At 53.5% G+C, this 16927-nt stretch overlaps 7 protein-coding genes across 7 annotated transcripts; 4 read left to right on the top strand and 3 right to left on the bottom strand.

Moving 5' to 3' along the window:
• Positions 1 to 2043: 2043 nt before the first annotated feature.
• Positions 2044 to 4003, top strand: BO72DRAFT_475788 (translation initiation factor 4B; the record flags this gene model as incomplete). The annotated part of the gene is made up of 6 exons (XM_040947353.1): positions 2044 to 2047; positions 2152 to 2208; positions 2269 to 2313; positions 2444 to 2524; positions 2589 to 2879; positions 2934 to 4003. 6 exons carry the CDS (start codon positions 2044 to 2046, stop codon positions 4001 to 4003), a joined length of 1548 nt encoding a protein of 515 aa, XP_040803570.1.
• A 1074-nt stretch (positions 4004 to 5077) lies between these two features.
• On the top strand, positions 5078 to 7572 carry BO72DRAFT_475787 (MFS transporter). The gene is made up of 8 exons (XM_040947352.1): positions 5078 to 5548; positions 5632 to 5652; positions 5717 to 5774; positions 5833 to 5892; positions 5967 to 6252; positions 6318 to 6690; positions 6751 to 6853; positions 6906 to 7572. Exons 1-8 carry the CDS (start codon positions 5453 to 5455, stop codon positions 7352 to 7354), a joined length of 1446 nt encoding a protein of 481 aa, XP_040803569.1. The 5' UTR covers positions 5078 to 5452; the 3' UTR covers positions 7355 to 7572.
• A 528-nt stretch (positions 7573 to 8100) lies between these two features.
• Positions 8101 to 9232, top strand: BO72DRAFT_504677 (uncharacterized protein). The gene is made up of 2 exons (XM_040949164.1): positions 8101 to 8778; positions 8854 to 9232. The coding sequence occupies exons 1-2, from the start codon at positions 8410 to 8412 to the stop codon at positions 9169 to 9171; spliced, it is 687 nt and encodes a 228-aa protein (XP_040803568.1). The 5' UTR covers positions 8101 to 8409; the 3' UTR covers positions 9172 to 9232.
• A 146-nt stretch (positions 9233 to 9378) lies between these two features.
• On the top strand, positions 9379 to 11633 carry BO72DRAFT_445866 (pseudouridine synthase family protein). The gene is made up of 2 exons (XM_040944159.1): positions 9379 to 9807; positions 9879 to 11633. The coding sequence occupies exons 1-2, from the start codon at positions 9565 to 9567 to the stop codon at positions 11358 to 11360; spliced, it is 1725 nt and encodes a 574-aa protein (XP_040803567.1). The 5' UTR covers positions 9379 to 9564; the 3' UTR covers positions 11361 to 11633.
• Positions 11634 to 11954: 321 nt separating this feature from the next.
• Positions 11955 to 13239, bottom strand: BO72DRAFT_399308 (60S ribosomal protein eL32). The gene is made up of 6 exons (XM_040942121.1): positions 13205 to 13239; positions 13107 to 13146; positions 12535 to 12659; positions 12349 to 12470; positions 12104 to 12269; positions 11955 to 11981 (listed from the first exon to the last, which is right to left on the bottom strand). Exons 2-5 carry the CDS (start codon positions 13144 to 13146, stop codon positions 12161 to 12163), a joined length of 396 nt encoding a protein of 131 aa, XP_040803566.1. The 5' UTR covers positions 13205 to 13239; the 3' UTR covers positions 11955 to 11981; positions 12104 to 12160.
• A 170-nt stretch (positions 13240 to 13409) lies between these two features.
• Positions 13410 to 14862, bottom strand: BO72DRAFT_445863 (Gfo/Idh/MocA family protein). The gene is made up of 5 exons (XM_040944158.1): positions 14752 to 14862; positions 14671 to 14696; positions 14421 to 14599; positions 14075 to 14358; positions 13410 to 13994 (listed from the first exon to the last, which is right to left on the bottom strand). Exons 1-5 carry the CDS (start codon positions 14780 to 14782, stop codon positions 13504 to 13506), a joined length of 1011 nt encoding a protein of 336 aa, XP_040803565.1. The 5' UTR covers positions 14783 to 14862; the 3' UTR covers positions 13410 to 13503.
• A 465-nt stretch (positions 14863 to 15327) lies between these two features.
• BO72DRAFT_456766 (uncharacterized protein) lies at positions 15328 to 16180 on the bottom strand (the record flags this gene model as incomplete). The annotated part of the gene is made up of 2 exons (XM_040946294.1): positions 15328 to 15893; positions 15967 to 16180. The coding sequence occupies 2 exons, from the start codon at positions 16178 to 16180 to the stop codon at positions 15328 to 15330; spliced, it is 780 nt and encodes a 259-aa protein (XP_040803564.1).
• Positions 16181 to 16927: the final 747 nt, after the last annotated feature.

Raw genomic sequence — 16927 nt, 5'->3', positions numbered from 1 at the left:
TCTGGCCGGAATTCATGAGACCTTACGGTCTATATGGTTGCCCGGCTGAATATACGCTCGTCTCACTGGCCAGGTGCATACAAATTTGCTTGGGCCTCACTCAACCCCCAGTGCTATTGCTTGTACTGCGTGTGCGGTAATCGAAGAGAGCACACGACAACAGTATGACTGACCGTCTGGACGTTGACGGCAATGCTTCAAAGCATACTTGCTCTTCTTAGCGTTAGCCTAATTGCAACGCATCATTGAAAATATCTCTCCACACAAGTCACAAAATGCTTCAAGACCTTGTATCGGGTAGTCCGTCGCTCGCAAGACTCGGATGCTTGATCTTGCAGTTTGTATCTTTATATCAACACCGTGGCTGACTTGGAGCAACTGTCGCAGGCACCTTTCTAAAGCTAGTCTGTTCTGTCGAGCGAAACGAGTCGCGTACTGCGTAAAGTGCCCACGATTGCACTTGCCAGCAAACGTACAATTCGTTCACACAATTAAGTCAGAAGTCTTTTCTTGAGCACTGTGCGCACTGAATACTGCGACTGGTTTCGACTGTTTCCCTATGCATATACTCTACGGAGTCAAAGTTCAATTGACCGACTAAGCCGAGCAGTCATTTCAAACCGTTTATATCATATGGCCATCCAAAGCACAGTCTGTGTCCATATCTATGGCATTTGCAATCCGACGTCTTTAAGACAATTGGCGAAATTCAGGGCATATGGGTTTGATTATATAATGGCATGTCTAATGGCATGCCTGGATGTGAAGCGAAAAGTGGAAGACGGCTCATGATGCTGACTATACAAAGAGGGCCTACATCCTTTCTTGACCCGCCTTGCGCCGAGTATTGCACAATGACTTGCATTCTGATGTCTCAGCAAACCTTGATGCTAAACCTAATCCATTACACGGACGCTTCTACTAGCCAATGTTTGAAAGCAGCATACCAGTTTGACCGTCTGATATCTTAAGCGAGCTGATCTTTCATGACAGTCACAAGGAAGCCTGCAATGGTTTTTTTCTGTCCAATTGTAAAGATGCAGGCGAGAGGATGCAGCAACCTCAAGTGGCTGCAAGTCACCCGAGATTTTACTTCTCTTTGTTTCACAGCGGGCATGGAACCTTGCTTCCTCGTGCCCAGCCAGCTGAGGGGATAATGGGGCCAGAAGCTGTAACACACAATCATGAAGAATGGCAAGAATGCAGAAGCCTTACCTAATTTTTCTTGTCGGTGAAAGCTGAATAGTCTAATGGAAGTCTTGTCTCCATGCAGTAGTGTTGCGGATGTATCCGCGGGGAAGAATTGTGTCAAGAAGAAGAATAATTCAAGGCAGCATGGTTCACAAACATTACAGGTGATGTTTAACATCCCCGCAAAAGATTTTTGTTTCTTTTGGGGGGGGGGATTGTCTGCATGTCAAATCTGCCGGCTGATATGAGCAGTGAAGATGCGCTCGGCCGGGATGAGGCGTGAAAAGGAAGAGTAAGAAGCGAAGAAAGAAATACCCCCACAGCAAACGACTTAAAGGTATTTGAACCTGTACTAAGAATTGGGAACACATGATTCAAAGAAAAGAAAAGAATGAATAGAAAAAAAAAAAACTCAAGTGGAGAGTTTCACTTTCACACAGTTTGTCTCTCTCTCCGCAAAAAGAGTCCCAAGCAAAAGAGGGGGCCGGGCTGGGAAAGACTGGAAGGGGAAAAAAGCCCTCGGGAAGCTGGACTGGGACTTACTTGGTTGGGTCGAGCGCCAACAGGCCCAAAAGCCGCACCAACACTTTTTGGAGGCTGACTTTTTTAGTGTCATCACTAAAAATTATCCTCACGGATAAACCTACTTTCCCCTCTGTTCTTCAACTGCGGAGCTTCCTTGCATCCCAACCCACCCATCGTTCATCGTCCTTTGAACGTCATCCTCCGCATTCTCTCAAGACTTCTAATTCGGAAGTCTTCTTCACCCCCATCTAACTCTCACCTTCAACCCCCGAGACGCGCACAGGAACTCCCCTTGGCGCGTTTCCCCGATTCTGAACAACCGCAATCATGGGTTCGTTTGCAACCCCTCTCTGTGGCCCTGCGCGCTGTCGCAACCCACACCTCTCTACTTCTCAAAGATGTCCCTGTTTACTGATGTATCTTTCATATGTTCAGCGCCCGGAAAGCAGAAAGCCCAGAAGATGTCGCTAGGCAACTTCTTGGCTGATGAGTGTAAGTCCGTCGAGATATCCCCATACCCCCGCGGGGATGAACATGACTGATGAGGACTAGCCCTCGGCTCTTGGGCTGATGAGATGGACGACATGCCTTTGCCTGGTAAGTGTTTCTCATTCTGAAATAGTTCTAACGATCTTTGCTAATCGTACGATGATTTACAGCCGGTACGTGGTTTTTTGGAGCGCACCCTCAGTCTCATCATGATGGCATCAATTTAATCATTAGCCAGCCCCTTCTTCGACCAGCTTCGGAGGCGACCGCCGCCCTATGGGCCTTTCCTCTTCTTCCGGCTTCGGTAATGGATTTGGTGGTATGGCTTCTCCGCTACAAAATTAGTTCGAGGGATTTCCCAGGCTGACATGATTCGATGAAAGAACGCGAGCGTGGTGGTTACGCCGTCAGAGAGCCTCTCCCTCTTCCTACTCAGCCTCCCTATACCGCCCACGTCGGTAATCTGTCCTTCGATGCGGCTTCTGCCGATATCTCCGATCTCTTTGCCGAATGCGGTGTGACCAACGTCCGTGTTGTGGAGGACAAGTTGACCAAGGCCCCCAAGGGATTCGGATATGTCGAGTTTGAAACTGTCGATGGTCTGAAGAAGGCTCTCGACCTCTCCGGCGCTACTCTTCAGGGAAGAGCGATCCGTGTCAGCATCGCTGAGCCTCGTAGGTGTTGCTACTCTTGGATACTGTTATATGCTGGCTGACAACCGCTTTTAGCCAAGGAGCGCGATGTCAAGGAATTTGACTGGACCCGCAAGGGCCCTCTTCCGGATGCTCCCCAGCGCCGCGTCCCTGAACGCTCCAACTTCGATCGCTCCAACTTCGGCCGCAACATGGATAACATGTCTGATGCAGGCAGTGAACGCGGCGGTAACAACCGTCGCAGCAACTTCGAGAGCGATGGCAAGTTCCGCGATTTCAACAACTGGGAGCGCAAGGGCCCTCTGTCTCCTCCCGCCCCCGTGAGAGAAGGGCGCCCCCGCAGCAACGAAGGACCTGGTTTCAGACGCAGCTCCCCCGCCTGGGGTGAGGGCCGCTCCCACGAGGGACCCTCTGGTGAGGGACGCTCTCAGGATGGCTCTCGTCCTCCTCGCCGCGAATTCCAAGAACGTCAAGAACGCACGCCCACCGCTGCCGACCTCGACAACGCATGGCGGTCCAGAATGCGCCCCGATCAGCCTAAGGAGTCCAGCAACCCCCCTTCGCCTGCTGCCGCCCCTGCCGCTCCCGCCGCTCCTAGCCGCCCCAAGTTGAACCTCCAGAAACGGACTGTGACTGAGTCTTCGTCCCCGGCTGCCGGCGGCGAGTCCAAGGCCAGCATCTTCGGTGGAGCTAAGCCCATCGACACCGCTGCCCGCGAGAAGGAGGTTGAGGAGCGTCGCCAACTTGCCATCCGCCAGAAGAAGGAGGCTGATGAGAAGGCCAAGGCTGAGAAGGGCGAGAAGCAACGCGCTTCCAAGGAGCAGGGCAAGACCGAAAAGCCGGTGTCCACGGCTGACCCCAACGGAAGAGACGTCACCGACACACCTCAGGGTGGCAAGAACTTCGATATCCTCCGGCAGGCCGGTGAGGAAGAGGGTGCCGAGAAGGCTGAACAGGACCAGGGCGAGGAAGCGGCTGCTAAGGGTGCTGAGGCTGCTGCTACCGATGCGGCTGCCAACAAGACTAACGGCAGCTGGCGGAGCGCCCCCGCTGAGGCCCAGGCTGGAGCCGCCGACGAGGAGGGCTGGAGCACGGTTGGCTCGGGGAGACAGCGCAACAACCGCCGCGGTGGCCGATTCGCATAGATTCATCGATACCCCAGAGCTGTTCATCACTTGACCAAAATATCGCGCTACTACCGCCAGAGCGTCCCAGCTCGCGGCACTGGATCCCTGCCGTGGCCTGGACCTAACAGCAATTCTCCGTGTGCTCTCTTCGAATAGCCGGATTGATTTTGGTTATGTCGGTGGCTAATTTGTTTTGATGACCCGTTGTCTTCACGTCTTTGAACCATTCTCCCCTTCTTTACCCCTTCCGATTGTCTGTTCCGGCTAGGCCCACGATCAGGATCTAGTTATTGCTCTCAGTCAAGCATGTCGAAAAGTTTCCTTTTCCCCCTCTTTTTCCAGTTTTCTTCGGTTTTCCTCTGAGCTAGCTATTCCCATGTACGTGGACGAACTGTTATACACCAATGATCATGATGGCTGATGTGAAGGAAGTGAATGTATACGTTAACTGTTTCTGAATCATGGCTTCTCTTTCTCCTAATTCATTCTTGCAACATCGATCGCTCTTTCATTACCGACGAACATTTTACTCCTCTTCTCCTCTCTGTATCGTGTGTTCGGGGGTCCAGGAACGGCGTGTGGGAGTCAGTCGTGTTCTTGTGCTTCGCTGATGAATCCATGACCCTAATTTGACGATCCGAGCAAACCAGTTTGATAGCATGATGAAGAAGATGATGACGACAGTGGAGAGCCATTAAATGACATGCACTGGTGGTTTTCTTGAGCACTGGACCAGAATCTTGTCCAACTCGGACACCAATCTGTGCGTGCCCCTGTCCCATCGCGTTCGTGTCGGTGAATTTGTCCACGTATGTTTTTGCCGTCTTCAAATTTGGACATAAGTCATTTGCGTGAGATTAGTGCAATAGTGCCATTATAGAATGATCTAGTCGAGTTATTTATCACGGGATGTAGGCGACCTTAGTTATCATCTAGATACACACTATCTCGGCCGGAGCCACCAACGAGCGGTCACGATGATAGAGATAAGGATATCACCAACTACCTGCCTAGCTAGTAATTTTAGTTCCCTACTGCACACATCAGTAGACCGAAACAATAGATAGACTCTGCGGATCTCAGCCGATGCCAATCAATCCCGACAGCTCATGCGCTGACGATGCAGCTCTGCGAAATTTTACCTCATCGAGTTTAGAGGCAGAGGGAGAAAAGGGCAAATCAGTCCCATTAGTTCTCCTTTCCCCACAACCGTAGGCCTATAGTTAACTGACTTGTCAGCTCAGCCCACCCTTTTTGCTTTACTTTGCTCTTTGGTTTTTGCTTTGCTTTGTCGAAGAGAAAAAACCCCTCCTCCTCTTCTGTTCCCCTCGCCGATGCCGCTGAGCTATTTAAACTCCCTAAGACGGCGTTGGGCCATAATGTGCGACTCGGGTACTTGTTCGTGTCGTTGACCCTTTTCGAACTCTGCATACTTTATCGCCCCCTCCTGTCGGCGGAACATTCGGTATGGCAGCGACAGACTGCGATTCCCCACCATGGAAGTTGGCCTTTCGCTCTTCTAAGACGTTTGTGACTTGGGTGGTGGCCATTGCTTGTTTTACGGTGAGTGAGGGAGGGGAGAGATAAGGATGGTGTCGCTTATTTTTTTCTGGACACGATGCTAATTGCCGTTTCGCCGCACGCAGGACGTTTTCATCTATGGCATGGTGCGGTTCTCCGGTGATGAATGCTGGTGACGAGTTGTGTCTGACTGGAACGATCATTTGCTAGATCGTGCCCATATTACCGATTGTCTTGAAAACGCGAGTCGCTGTGCCGGATAATGACCGTATGTTTTCCTATGCCTGTATTGGCAGACAAAGGCCCACTGACACAAAGCTTCACAGTACAGCAATGGATGTCGATCATGCTTGCTGCTTTTGGGGGCGGGATTTTCTTTGGTTCTCGTGAGTGACAGCTTGCGCGCCTACGCCATTTGGTATGCTCGGAGAATAGGACCTGACCAGTCACGACTCACAAGCCATCTTCGGATATTTTGCGGACAGAAGCTCATCGCGCCAGCTTCCGTTCATGATCGGCCTGTTCGCCCTCGGCGGGACGACCGTGGTGTTCTGGTTCGCGAGGTCGTTGTCGTCGCTGGTGATCGCGCGGGCTCTGCAAGGTCTGTCGGCAGCTGTGGTGTGGACTGTCGGCATGGCGCTTGTTGTGGACACGGTGGGCAAGGACCAGGTCGGGGCGGCCATGGGATACGTCTCTATGGCTTTGACAGTTGGGACGGTTTTCGGCCCGTTCATCGGTGGGATCATGTACGTTTCGCGCATTCATGCTGTCAGGGTGGGAGGAAGATGGTCGCTAACGAGTACCCGTGCAGGCTCTCGCGAGTTGGGTACCATTCGGTGTTCCTGCTGGCGATTGCTTTGATTGTGGTGGATATCAGTCTTCGCCTGGTCATGATCGAGCAGAAGACGGCCGCAAAGTGGCTTCCGTCAAAGACGGAAGAATCCAGTGGTTTGCTGGGTAAGAGCACCGGTTACGGCGCTTTCAGTGAACAGGACAGTGCAAGCTCGCTGTGTCCACCTGATGATGTGCTCGTTGAACCGCCGGTCGAGGATGGCAGTGAGCCCGTCTCGAGCGGGAAAGAGACGTCCGTACCGGGCATTGTTCGGCTGATATGCTCTGGTAAATTGATGGTTGTGTTGATGGCGACTGTCGTCGATGCCATCTTGTACTCCTCATTCGACACGGTCCGTGGTTACTGCAATCCTCTTGCATCCATCTTCTTGCAGCAACTGATCGTGGTCCAGGTCCTTCCACTCTATGTCATGAAGACATTCGACTGGGGCCCGATGGGAATAGGCCTGTGCTTCCTGCCCTTGTTCGCACCGTCCTTCGCGTCCCCTTGGATCGGTACGTCTATCCACTTCCAAACCCGGCTTTGACTAACCTTGAGTTCACAAAGGCGATGCCGTCGACCGCCTCGGAGCCTTACAAATCGCCTTCTTAGGCTTTTTGCTCGACTGTCCAACCTTTCTCCTCTTCCAGTTTGTCACTGAGAACACGGTCCAGCATCAAGTTCTGCTAGTGGTCTTCCTCTTTCTGGCTGGAGCCGCGTCAACCCTACAGATGGTCTCGTTGATGGTTGAGGTGGGACGAGTCACGGAGCGATATGAGCGGGAATATCCAGGCATTTTCGGCCACCAGGGAGGCACTGCGCAAGCATACGGGCTGTTTAATGTGGCATGGTCCGGTGGGCAGGTGCTTGGGCCTCTGATGGCGGGTCTTCTGGTTGATCAGGCTGGGTGGGCGACCATGGTGTCGACGTTTGGAGTGATGAGTGGAGCGATTGCAGTAGTAATTGCGCTCTCGGATCGGAAGGTAATGAGAGGGCTATGCGGAAGAAGAGGTTGAGATATGGGACTTGATGATACATTTAGACGAGATGAGACTGTATGTCATGATTACGGAGGAAACGATCAGATTTCTGGGGTATTGGTCCGGGCAAATTCCAGACTTTGTTGATGGCATTGCGGGTGTGCTTGGGGTAAGTGAGGAGATAGTGACATATACACGGAGTTGCTAGGCTAGAGTTCTGTCACTTGTGTGTGACTTGTGAACGATATAAATCTTTTAATCTCCTTCCTCTCAGCTGTCATTACCCCTTTCCCTTGAGAGTCATCGTATTCTGCAGAGCATTGCTGTTTCGCGAGCAACTTCTCACATCTTCGGTGGTTGGTGCTTCGCATGAGATCCTGTCTGGTTTCAGTTTACTTTCACCACTGTCGGCTCCCACATCAACTTGTTGTCATCCTACACCCCGTAACCCCGAGAAAGGAGCGGAAAGGTATATTTGAGGGAAGCAACTCAGGGAGAGGCGAGAAGAGACACAACCGATCTCACAGATATTCTCTACAACAAGTGAGTTCAGCTCACCTTTCAAAGCATGAGTTCTCCCTCAGCTTCTCATCCTGTTCCTGCACCTTCGACTCGCCGCGAGGGCGCCAACGACGCTTCACAGGAAAGCCACCCTCTTCCAGCAATCTACCAGCAAAATGAGTACGCGCGATCCCATGCCCCCGATTGTAAGCATGCAACACTCAGACTCACTTTCCCCGGAGGCTATGAGTTCACTCCTGACCGCTATTGATGAATAGACATGTCAGCGCCAGGATACCGTGTCCAAGCTCGCCGCCGCGGTGGACTCTGAAAACGCCGTTCTCGTGCGTGGGACGCCAGCCACCGGGAAAACGGTCCTGTGCCGATTGCTCCGGGAATACTACCTCGACCACAATCGCAACGTGTATCTCCTCCCTGTATGGGGGCGCCAAGAAGCACCCCCCGGATCCCCTTGGACTCAGTTCGGCTGGCGCCTGTGACAACGAGATCCTGAGTTCGATCCAACATGGGCATCGGTTCCTGCCAAGACGGTGATTCTGATCGACGAGGCTCAGGGTTCCTACCGCGACATGAAGTTCTGGAATACGGTCATCAAGGATGTGCAATCTGGGCTTCGCCTGGGGGATATCAAGATCTGCCTTTTCGCATACTATGGACACCCTGTGACCGGCGTGAATTGGAGGGACCTGGACTATGCATATACTCCGACGACGTTTGGTATCGCGTCGCATATCGCACTGGCCCCTCGACCTGGCCTGTATTCGGTAAGTATCGGCTTGTTTTACACCGTAGACGAAGTTCGTGAAGTTGTAGCACTTCGGACGACACGGGGGTTCGATGACGAGTTCACGATTGATCGCACGGCTATGGATTACTTGTATAAGCTGACAAGTGCGCATCCCGGGATGGTGGCCGCCATGGTCGATATCCTTTTCAATGTATGCACTGTACTGTCCCAGGAAGTGAACGGATTCAGTTTTATGCTTGCTTCTTGCAAACTGATTTGAGTATAGGCGCATTGCGATCTTAGTAAACAGGGAAAAATCCATACGATCACAATGGACCACGTGCTGGAAGTCTTGAAGGATGAGAGTCAATTCTTTAAGTCAATCGACAACCATGGGGCTTTTCGCTCATTTCCTTCCCACTCCGCGTTGACGTCCAAGGCTCTTGATGTACTGGGCCAGATCTTAGCCAAAGGAAGCATATCGTTTGACTTCGACGATGCGGCAATGTGGATGTGCTACATGCGGGGCTGGGTTCACCGGACACTTCAGGAATATACATCTGAGGATGTTGTTGTCCTGCCGTCGCGCCTACACGAAATGTAGGTTCCTACACACATAATACCTTGGCTACATCAGAATTGACTCGATCTCAGGTGGGTTGACTGGGTTATCGGCCGTAGGCGGAGGTGTTGAAAAGGAAACTCGGAGGTCAATAGAAAGGTTTACCGTACTGTATTATTTGATAGATTCCGATAACTCAAAATCCACTTGTTTTCCCCTTTCCCCGCACCACCAAAATTTCCTGCGGGACTTTAGTTAATTTTTTTCTTTTGCCATTTTTCGCCGCCGCAGAGCTTATCTCTTTCATCGTAAACCCCACACTACTCACCCTCCTTTTTCCTCTTATCCTGTCATCCCTGCCAGTCGTCGACCTTGGCTCCCTCACCTCGCGTTTTCGCATACCTGCTGCGACGAGGCCTGATCCCGACGTCCAGCATGGCCGTTGTCCCCGTCGACACGACCCTCCAAGTGCCGCCTCCGGACCCGGTCCAGGAACCCCCGGAGGTGGCCGTGACTCCCTGCGACCCCTGGCCGGCTCCCTACTATTTCGAAGGCGGACTGCGCCGCGTGAAGCCCTACCACTACACCTACAACACCTACTGCAAGGAGCGCTGGCGCGGGCGGGAGTTGCTGGACATCTTCCTGTCGGAGTTCCGCGATCGACCGGCCGAATACTACGTACGGTGACCCTTCCCTCCACTCCCCTCCATTCCCTCATCCAACTAACATAAAATCTCGCATGGTGACAGAAAAAGGCCCTCGAAACCGGCCTCGTCTGCGTCAACGGCAAACCAGGCACGCCGCACACGGTCGTCAAGAACGGCGAGATCATCTCGCACACGCTGCACCGGCACGAGCCGCCCGTGACAGGCAAGGAGATCGGGATCATCCACGAGGACGACGACCTGATCGTGATCGACAAGCCGGCCGGCGTGCCCGTGCACTCGGCCGGCCGGTACCACTACAACTCGGTGCTGGAGATCCTGCGGTCCCAGCGGCACCCGGACTGGGTGCCGCGGCCCTGTAACCGCCTGGACCGGCTGACCTCGGGCGTCATGTTCCTGGGGAAGCACCCCAAGGCGGCGGAGATGATGTGCGAGAAGCTCAAGGCGCGCACCTTGCAAAAGGAGTACGTGGCGCGCGTGAAGGGCCGGTTCCCCGACGGGGTGGTCGTGTGCGATCAGCCCATCATGTCGGTGAGTCCCAAGGTCGGGCTGAACCGCGTGCGCGCCACGGGGAAGGAGGCTAAGACGAAGTTCCGCCGGTTGGCGTACATTCCTCCGTCCGCTGCTGCAGCGGGATCGGGGGATGGTGATGCAGCGGGAGAGGTTGGAGGGCAGGCAAGGACGGGGGTAGTGACACCGCCCCCGATCTACGCGAACGAAGAAGAAGGCTACAGCATCGTGCACTGCCTGCCGCTGACGGGCCGCACGCATCAGATCCGCGTGCACCTGCAGTTCCTGGGGCATCCGATCTCCAACGACCCGATCTACAGCAATCGCAAAGTCTTCGGCCCGGACCTGGGCAAGAACGAGACCTCCGACGAGCGCGACCAGGAGCTGATCGCCCGCCTGTCGAACCTGGGCAAGACCGAGACCGTCGCCGAGGCTGCTGCTGCCGGTGCTCCCGGCACAAGCACAAAACCCGACAGCAGCGAAAACAGCTACCGCACGCATCTCACCGCCGCGCCGCTCGTGCCCCCCGGCACCGACGCCTCGGTCGTCGAGGAGATCATGTCCCGCGAGCACGAGGCCGCCGTCGAGCGCTACCACAAGCGCAAGGGCGAGCGCCTGTCCGGCGAGCGCTGCTCCGTCTGCGACACCGAGCTGTACACCGACCCCAGCCCCGAGGAGCTGGGCATCTTCTTGCATGCGGCCGCGTACGCCGACAAGAGCGGCCCCGACGGCTGGAAGTACACCAGCCAGATGCCGAGCTGGGGCCTGCCCCCCGTCGGCGTGGACGGCCCCCGCGCGATGCCGGACTGGGTCGATGTCCCCGAGGACGAGGAGATTGTGATCGGGTATGGCACGGTGCCGGAGCTCGGTGGGGATGGGGATGGCGATGATAACTCAAAGAATCATGCGGAGAGGCGAGGAGGCATCCCGGCGCTGGTCCAGGGGGTCGGGTTGGTGGATATCTCGGCGGAGAGACAAGCGCATGAAGCTGCTGCTGCTGCCGCTGCTGCCGCCGCTAGTGCGGAGACTGGTGTTGGAGCGCAAGCCACAGCATAGATCTTGTTTTTGGTACATAGAACCGCGATGATATCACAATAGAAGTTCAGTCTATTTCTTTCCGTTTTACTCCCTCAGCAAGAATCTGCATTCCCTGCATTACTGGGTCAACTCACTCCAGCATCAACGGTAGAGCAACACACATCGCTAGACCTTGGGATATCTCTACAACATCAAATGAGTGTCTACCACATCCCCACAGGGAAACAGTAACAGTAACAGCACCAGGAAACAACACTACAGCCCTGACACTACAGACCCCACACCCAATCTCCCCCCCAAAAAAGACAAATCATTCCCAGACCAGCAGCACCAGCCAAGCCACGCGCATCGCATTGACATATCTTTATCTTGCTTTAAATCGCTCTGCATCAAGCCAAGCAGCCCCCCACACTTAGAAGAAACAAACCATTACCCGGGTTTCTCGATAAACAGAAACGACAAGCACAGCCTAGCGTCCCCATCCACGAGACAAAGCATCATATCATCACTTCATGACAAAAGTCAAGTCCCCAGATGATTTGATACCCTCGATCCCGGTCAAGGCTTGCTTTTCCCGTTTGGATTTTTTTATATTTCAAGAGGTGGTGTATTCATAGAGATGATATTGGTATTCATGGTCTTTTTTCCTCATCGATCATGTAAGTGTTTGATTTTTAAATTCCGGATCTTCGAGATGAGAATTGGAGTGGGGGCACAGAGAAAGGTAGGTTCGGGGGTGGCAGGTTTGGGAAAGTCTTTACATTATCATTCCATAAATAGGTTCTCTTCTTTTTTGATTTAAATAAAAAAAAATCCATTTAAGCCTCAGTGGTGACACGGCCCTTGGGGTTGGTGACCTTGACGCCGAGGGCCTTGGCCTTGGCAATGATGTCGACACGCTTGCGGGAAGAGACGGCGGAGGCGATCCTGTTGGGTTCGTTAGTATGTTGGGTCCTGCAATAGATATGGAAAAAGAAAGCTGCAGTGATGGGGGGTAAGAACGTACTCAGCAGCGTAGGTGCGGTTGTGCATGAGAAGAAGCTCGACGTCCTTGGGGTTGTGGACGAGGAAAGCCTTGTGGCCGGAGGGCATCATGTGCTTGGTCTTCTTGTTGCTTCCGTAACCGATCTATTGATGGGAAATGGCCTGTTAGTCGAGGGCTCCGCAATCCGTGGCAAGGAAAGCGACGTACCGAGGGCATGGGGATGTTGCCCTTGAAGCGTCTACGGACGCGGTTGTCGATACCCTTGGGCTTGCGCCATGACTCCGGCACGCACTTGAAGCGGTCGGACTGGTGGCGGAAGAAACGCTTGGTGCCTGTAAAAGCGGGAGATTGTCAACGAAACTTGTCCCCTCGTGGGTGATAATGATGTGCTTCGGTGGGTTGGGTTCGCCCTCGGGAGATAGCTCAGGTTCGAGTTTTCCAGGTAAATCAGTCCTTCGGAAGCCAGTGATGATTTGCGTGCATGCGTTTTGCGGCGTGCTCAAAGCTGTCGTGTCGAGCTGTCGGTGCATTCGACTAGTAAAATTGGTCGTCCGAATCGCTCATTCCATTCAGAAATCGAATCCTCCTTCGTGATCAACCATCGTTCTATCCAGATCATCCTCCTCGTTCTCTTCCTCGTTGCAATTGTCGTTCTTCCGTGTCGCTGTAATACGATTGCTGGCTGGCTACCAAGGACCGATCGACTGATGGCTGAACTTTGACTCCCGGCAGGATATATTCATGGTGGGTGAGGATATTAGGACAAGGTGCAAACGTACGCTTCTTGACGATGGGGACGTGCTTCTTTGCGAGGACCATCTTGAACAAATCCCAAGTCAGTATGCAGTGAGACCAACGGCAATCGTGCAACACATACCTTGTCGTCTTCTCGCGGGCTGGCGCTGGGAGTTGTCGTAGGGGTCGAAATTCGGTCTCGAGATTTCGCGCTTCAGGTTTGGCCGCCCGAGCAAGACTCGCCCTAGTGGCTTCGCTAAGCGAGACTAACCCCTTCCGTGTGTTAGGGCTCGCCCCGCGTGCCCTTGACTGCCGCCGTCTCAATCGGGTTAGTTCCGACCATGGATGCCGTTCTATCATGCACATGACTAATCTTATTTGTCTTGGACCGACCTTATGCGTCTATCCTACTGCTCTACTCGCCACCGACTAACTTATTATCTATTGCAGTCGTAGGTCAACCCGCGCCCCATGGCTCGTGAAGATCCCCTCCATCACCTCCAAATCCGCCAGCGCCTGTTCCGGCCGCAACAAGGCTTGCACCGCACCGGTCCGAATCGATGCCGCAAACCCAGCCACCTCGTGGTTCACTCCCCGGCCCTCAAAGGGCACCTCGAAGCTCTCCCCCTTGACCGTGACCCGGTCGCCGTTCAGCGTCACCGCGCCTTGCGCGCAGTCGAACTCAAACACAAAGTCGTTGAATGCCGAGCCATACGACATGGTGATGGCGCCCGATGCTCCGGACTTCGTCTGCGCCACGGCGTCCACGGTGTCCACGGGAGCCAGATACTCCTGCAGGAGACTCGATTGCGCGGACACCGAGGCCAGCGCCTCCTGCTCTCCGAGAATCAGCCGCAGTCCCGCGACGAGGTGGATGCCGCCGTCAAGGACGAATCCGCCCTGGTGGGCTGGGGTCCGACGCCACTCCGTCTCTGGGTGTGACATTGTCAGCCTGCCCGCATTCTCGCGCAACTCGTAATCCAGACTCATACGTAGAACGGGAGATTCTTACTGTAGTACTTGAAGTCCGTCTTGATCAGACTGCGCACGCTCACGCGGAAGTTCTTCACTCCGCCCAATCTGCGGACCTCCTCGGCGGTCCGGATGAACTTGGCCAGGTAGCGGTAGTTCTCCGCGACGGCCCAGAGAGTCTTGCTGGTGTCGATGTTGACAGTGTACCACTGCAACAGCTCCTGGGCGGTGGCCAGGTCCTTGGCAATGGGCTTCTCGGACAGGACATGTTTCCCGGCGCTAAGAGCCTGCTTGATGTACTCAGGCTGGGCGAGAATCGGCAAGCTGCCCGGGCATTCGATTAGCTCGGCAAGTAAATATCGTATGCTTCTGGATCAAGCACTCACGCGATGATGACAGCTTGCACGTCCTCCCGAGCTATGAGATCCGCGTAGCTTCTGCCGGTGCCGGCATCCTCCGAGTATAGATCTACTCCCTCGACTCCAGAGGCGAGGTTCTGTGCTGACTGGAGGGAGCGGGAATAAATCGCCTTGAGCGTGAAATCGGGCGAGGCGCGGGCTACGGGCTGTGGATCGCGACATCAGCTGGGAGCTCGAATAGCTTCACTGAAGAAAGAAGGAATTATGGATTTCGTACCAAGTGTTCTTCCCGGGCAAAGATGCCTGAGTGCTCTGTCAGTCGATGCCAAAGCAGTATCTCAGAGTGACTATCACTTACCACTGCCAATAATAGCAACTCCGATAGACATTGTGAGTGAGGAATTTTCTAAAACCTGAAAATATGAACCTTGGAAGAAATGACGACAGCAGAGCAGGATGGAGATCAGTAGGTAGCCACGGGGAGACCCTGAAGTGGGTCTGCAACCAGACTAATTCCTGGCATCCCGCCGCGGGGTTCCTGGAACTGCATGATGCCATATGAGAGTCATAAGAAAGAGTATCATGAGGAGGTATAACCTTCGGAAAGCCAATAGAGTACATAGATAAACAAAATAATGCAATCGCTTTATGCAAGGATACCGATGTATAAACAGAACGCCTGTCACCAGAACACGATGCAGAATCGTCACTCATAAGCAGGGTGACCCATTGACCCATCAGGTCGTATCGCATGTCAAACTCGAAAGGGCAGACCAAGTAACCAAGCGCCAAAAATAAAACCAGAAGAGGGGTATGGGTATAAGACTGGGAGTATTAGCCTGAAAGCATGGACGGAGACCCAGAACAAGACAGGTACATAAATGGGGTATAGTCCGGAGCGTCCACAATCCTCATGTGTGCATCCTGCAAATCGCTAGCCAACCATAGCTCGGATCCTTTCGACTCTTTCCATCGCCTTTTCTAAGCGCTCAAGTCGGGTCCTCTTCTCGACATCCCGGCGCTCCAGTACCGCCACCCGCTCCTCAAGTCTCGCTCTTGCCTTGCGCTCCTGCGCGACCATCTCATTCGCCTGGCTGAATAGTTGCGCCGTCAATTCCTCCAACTCAGTGCTGGCTTGCGACAATTGTGTTTCGGCGGCCTTGCGCAGGCTCTGTTCTCGGTTGAGCGCGTTTTGTAGTTCCAATGTTTCCTCGTAGCTGGTGATCGGCGGTGGAGAGATTATTGTCTGGGGCTGGATTGCGCTCGGGGCGCCGGGTCGGCGGGAGGGCAACAGGGAGGTCAGCGTGGATAAGCGCCCGCTATGTTGGCCATGTGACTTCGGAGAGGTCTGCGACGAAGGAGGCGACATTGACAGGTCTGTTATTCTGTTGTATTGGTTCGACGAGGTGGAGGATATAGAGGAGCCATTGCGGGAGCTTTGTGCGGTGGATTGAGCGCGGAGGCGACGAATCTCTTCTTCATATTCGGCCATTCTCTCGGCTATTGATTTGGGCACAGGCTGAGTTAGCTAAGACAACCCCAGTGCAGGTATTTGCGATGCAAGATTCCTTACCCATTTGTGTCGCCTGGACGTTGAGAAACTCAAGTTGCCCTTCTAATTCCTTCACGCGATGTTGTGCTTGATCGATTGGTCTGCTTTCCGAGGAGAGTCGGTCATATCCACAGGTCGGACAGGTCTTGCCTGGCATCATTCCGGCGTGTGTCATAGTGGGCAGGGTACCGACCAGCATGGTGGACGCCAGAGCGGTGGTCGTCGTAGTCGACATATTCGTAATTCATGAGAGGTTGGCCGATAAGGACGAGATATGAACAGCAACTTCAGGAGACAAATCGTGGAAACTAAGTTGCGGAAATGAAAGGACGTCGGACCGTGTTGCAGGAGGCGGAAGTTTAGACTTGGGGGTCGGCGTGAAACCTAGCGGTAGGAGAAAATGGAACACAGAACAAGAGTATAAATAGAAGATTGAAAGACGGCTAGAAGAAGAAAACGCCAAGCAGGAGAAAGACCGATCAAGAGGGGGCAAAGAAGTGACTTGGCTGGGTAATTCAGTCGGTAGGGGGGAAGAAAAGAGAGGTCGGAGGAGCCAGAAACGATGAGAACTAAGAATAACAACAATAGCAGCAGCAGCAGCACAGTCCGTATAAGAGGGGAGGGGAGGTATGAAAGGGTTTGCGGGAAGCGGTGGGGAGGGGAATAGGTGGATATTTAAGTGTCAATAGTCGTGTTTATTGTATGCAAAGGGTTCCTCAATGTCTTGGATCTTGAATGTCTTCAGTAATAACATGGGTTGTCCCTCCAGAATAACACCGAGTCATTGACTTTTGTCATTCTTCCATGCTGTGTGCCTGACTGATTCTCTTCCCTGTCTGCTTACTCCATTGTTTTATGAGCAGCGATCAACACTTTAAAACAACACGTGTGGATCGAGGGGTTGAATTAGTGTGGTTAGTCTCCGTTGGTTAGTCTGGCCAGTCAGCTCCATTTCTTCCCCCGGTCAGGCCCCCTGGTGATC

The sequence above is a fragment of the Aspergillus fijiensis genome (assembly GCF_003184825.1).
Source record: "Aspergillus fijiensis CBS 313.89 unplaced genomic scaffold BO72scaffold_12, whole genome shotgun sequence".
Classification (NCBI taxonomy): Eukaryota; Fungi; Ascomycota; class Eurotiomycetes; order Eurotiales; family Aspergillaceae; genus Aspergillus; species Aspergillus fijiensis.
This window is presented reverse-complemented; position numbering and strand designations above follow the sequence as displayed.

Bases quoted from the DNA above. Each gene is read 5' to 3' on its own strand.
- BO72DRAFT_504677 (XM_040949164.1), top strand. From the start codon at position 8,410: ATGAAGTTCTGGAATACGGTCATCAAGGATGTGCAATCTGGGCTTCGC. The intron at 8,779-8,853 runs GTATGCACTGTA...ATTTGAGTATAG, and splicing joins TGGTCGATATCCTTTTCAAT to GCGCATTGCGATCTTAGTAA.
- BO72DRAFT_399308 (XM_040942121.1), bottom strand. From the start codon at position 13,146: ATGGTCCTCGCAAAGAAGCACGTCCCCATCGTCAAGAAGC. The intron at 12,471-12,534 runs GTACGTCGCTTT...TCCCATCAATAG, and splicing joins GCAACATCCCCATGCCCTCG to ATCGGTTACGGAAGCAACAA. The intron at 12,270-12,348 runs GTACGTTCTTAC...CGAACCCAACAG, and splicing joins AACCGCACCTACGCTGCTGA to GATCGCCTCCGCCGTCTCTT.
- BO72DRAFT_445866 (XM_040944159.1), top strand. From the start codon at position 9,565: ATGGCCGTTGTCCCCGTCGACACGACCCTCCAAGTGCCGCCTCCGGAC. The intron at 9,808-9,878 runs GTACGGTGACCC...GCATGGTGACAG, and splicing joins ATCGACCGGCCGAATACTAC to AAAAAGGCCCTCGAAACCGG.
- BO72DRAFT_475787 (XM_040947352.1), top strand. From the start codon at position 5,453: ATGGCAGCGACAGACTGCGATTCCCCACCATGGAAGTTGGCCTTTCGC. The intron at 5,653-5,716 runs GTGCGGTTCTCC...ATCATTTGCTAG, and splicing joins ACGTTTTCATCTATGGCATG to ATCGTGCCCATATTACCGAT. The intron at 5,893-5,966 runs GTGAGTGACAGC...ACGACTCACAAG, and splicing joins CGGGATTTTCTTTGGTTCTC to CCATCTTCGGATATTTTGCG.
- BO72DRAFT_445863 (XM_040944158.1), bottom strand. From the start codon at position 14,782: ATGTCTATCGGAGTTGCTATTATTGGCAGTG. The intron at 14,359-14,420 runs GTGAGTGCTTGA...ATGCCCGGGCAG, and splicing joins GTGCAAGCTGTCATCATCGC to CTTGCCGATTCTCGCCCAGC. The intron at 13,995-14,074 runs GTAAGAATCTCC...TGTCACACCCAG, and splicing joins GACGGACTTCAAGTACTACA to AGACGGAGTGGCGTCGGACC.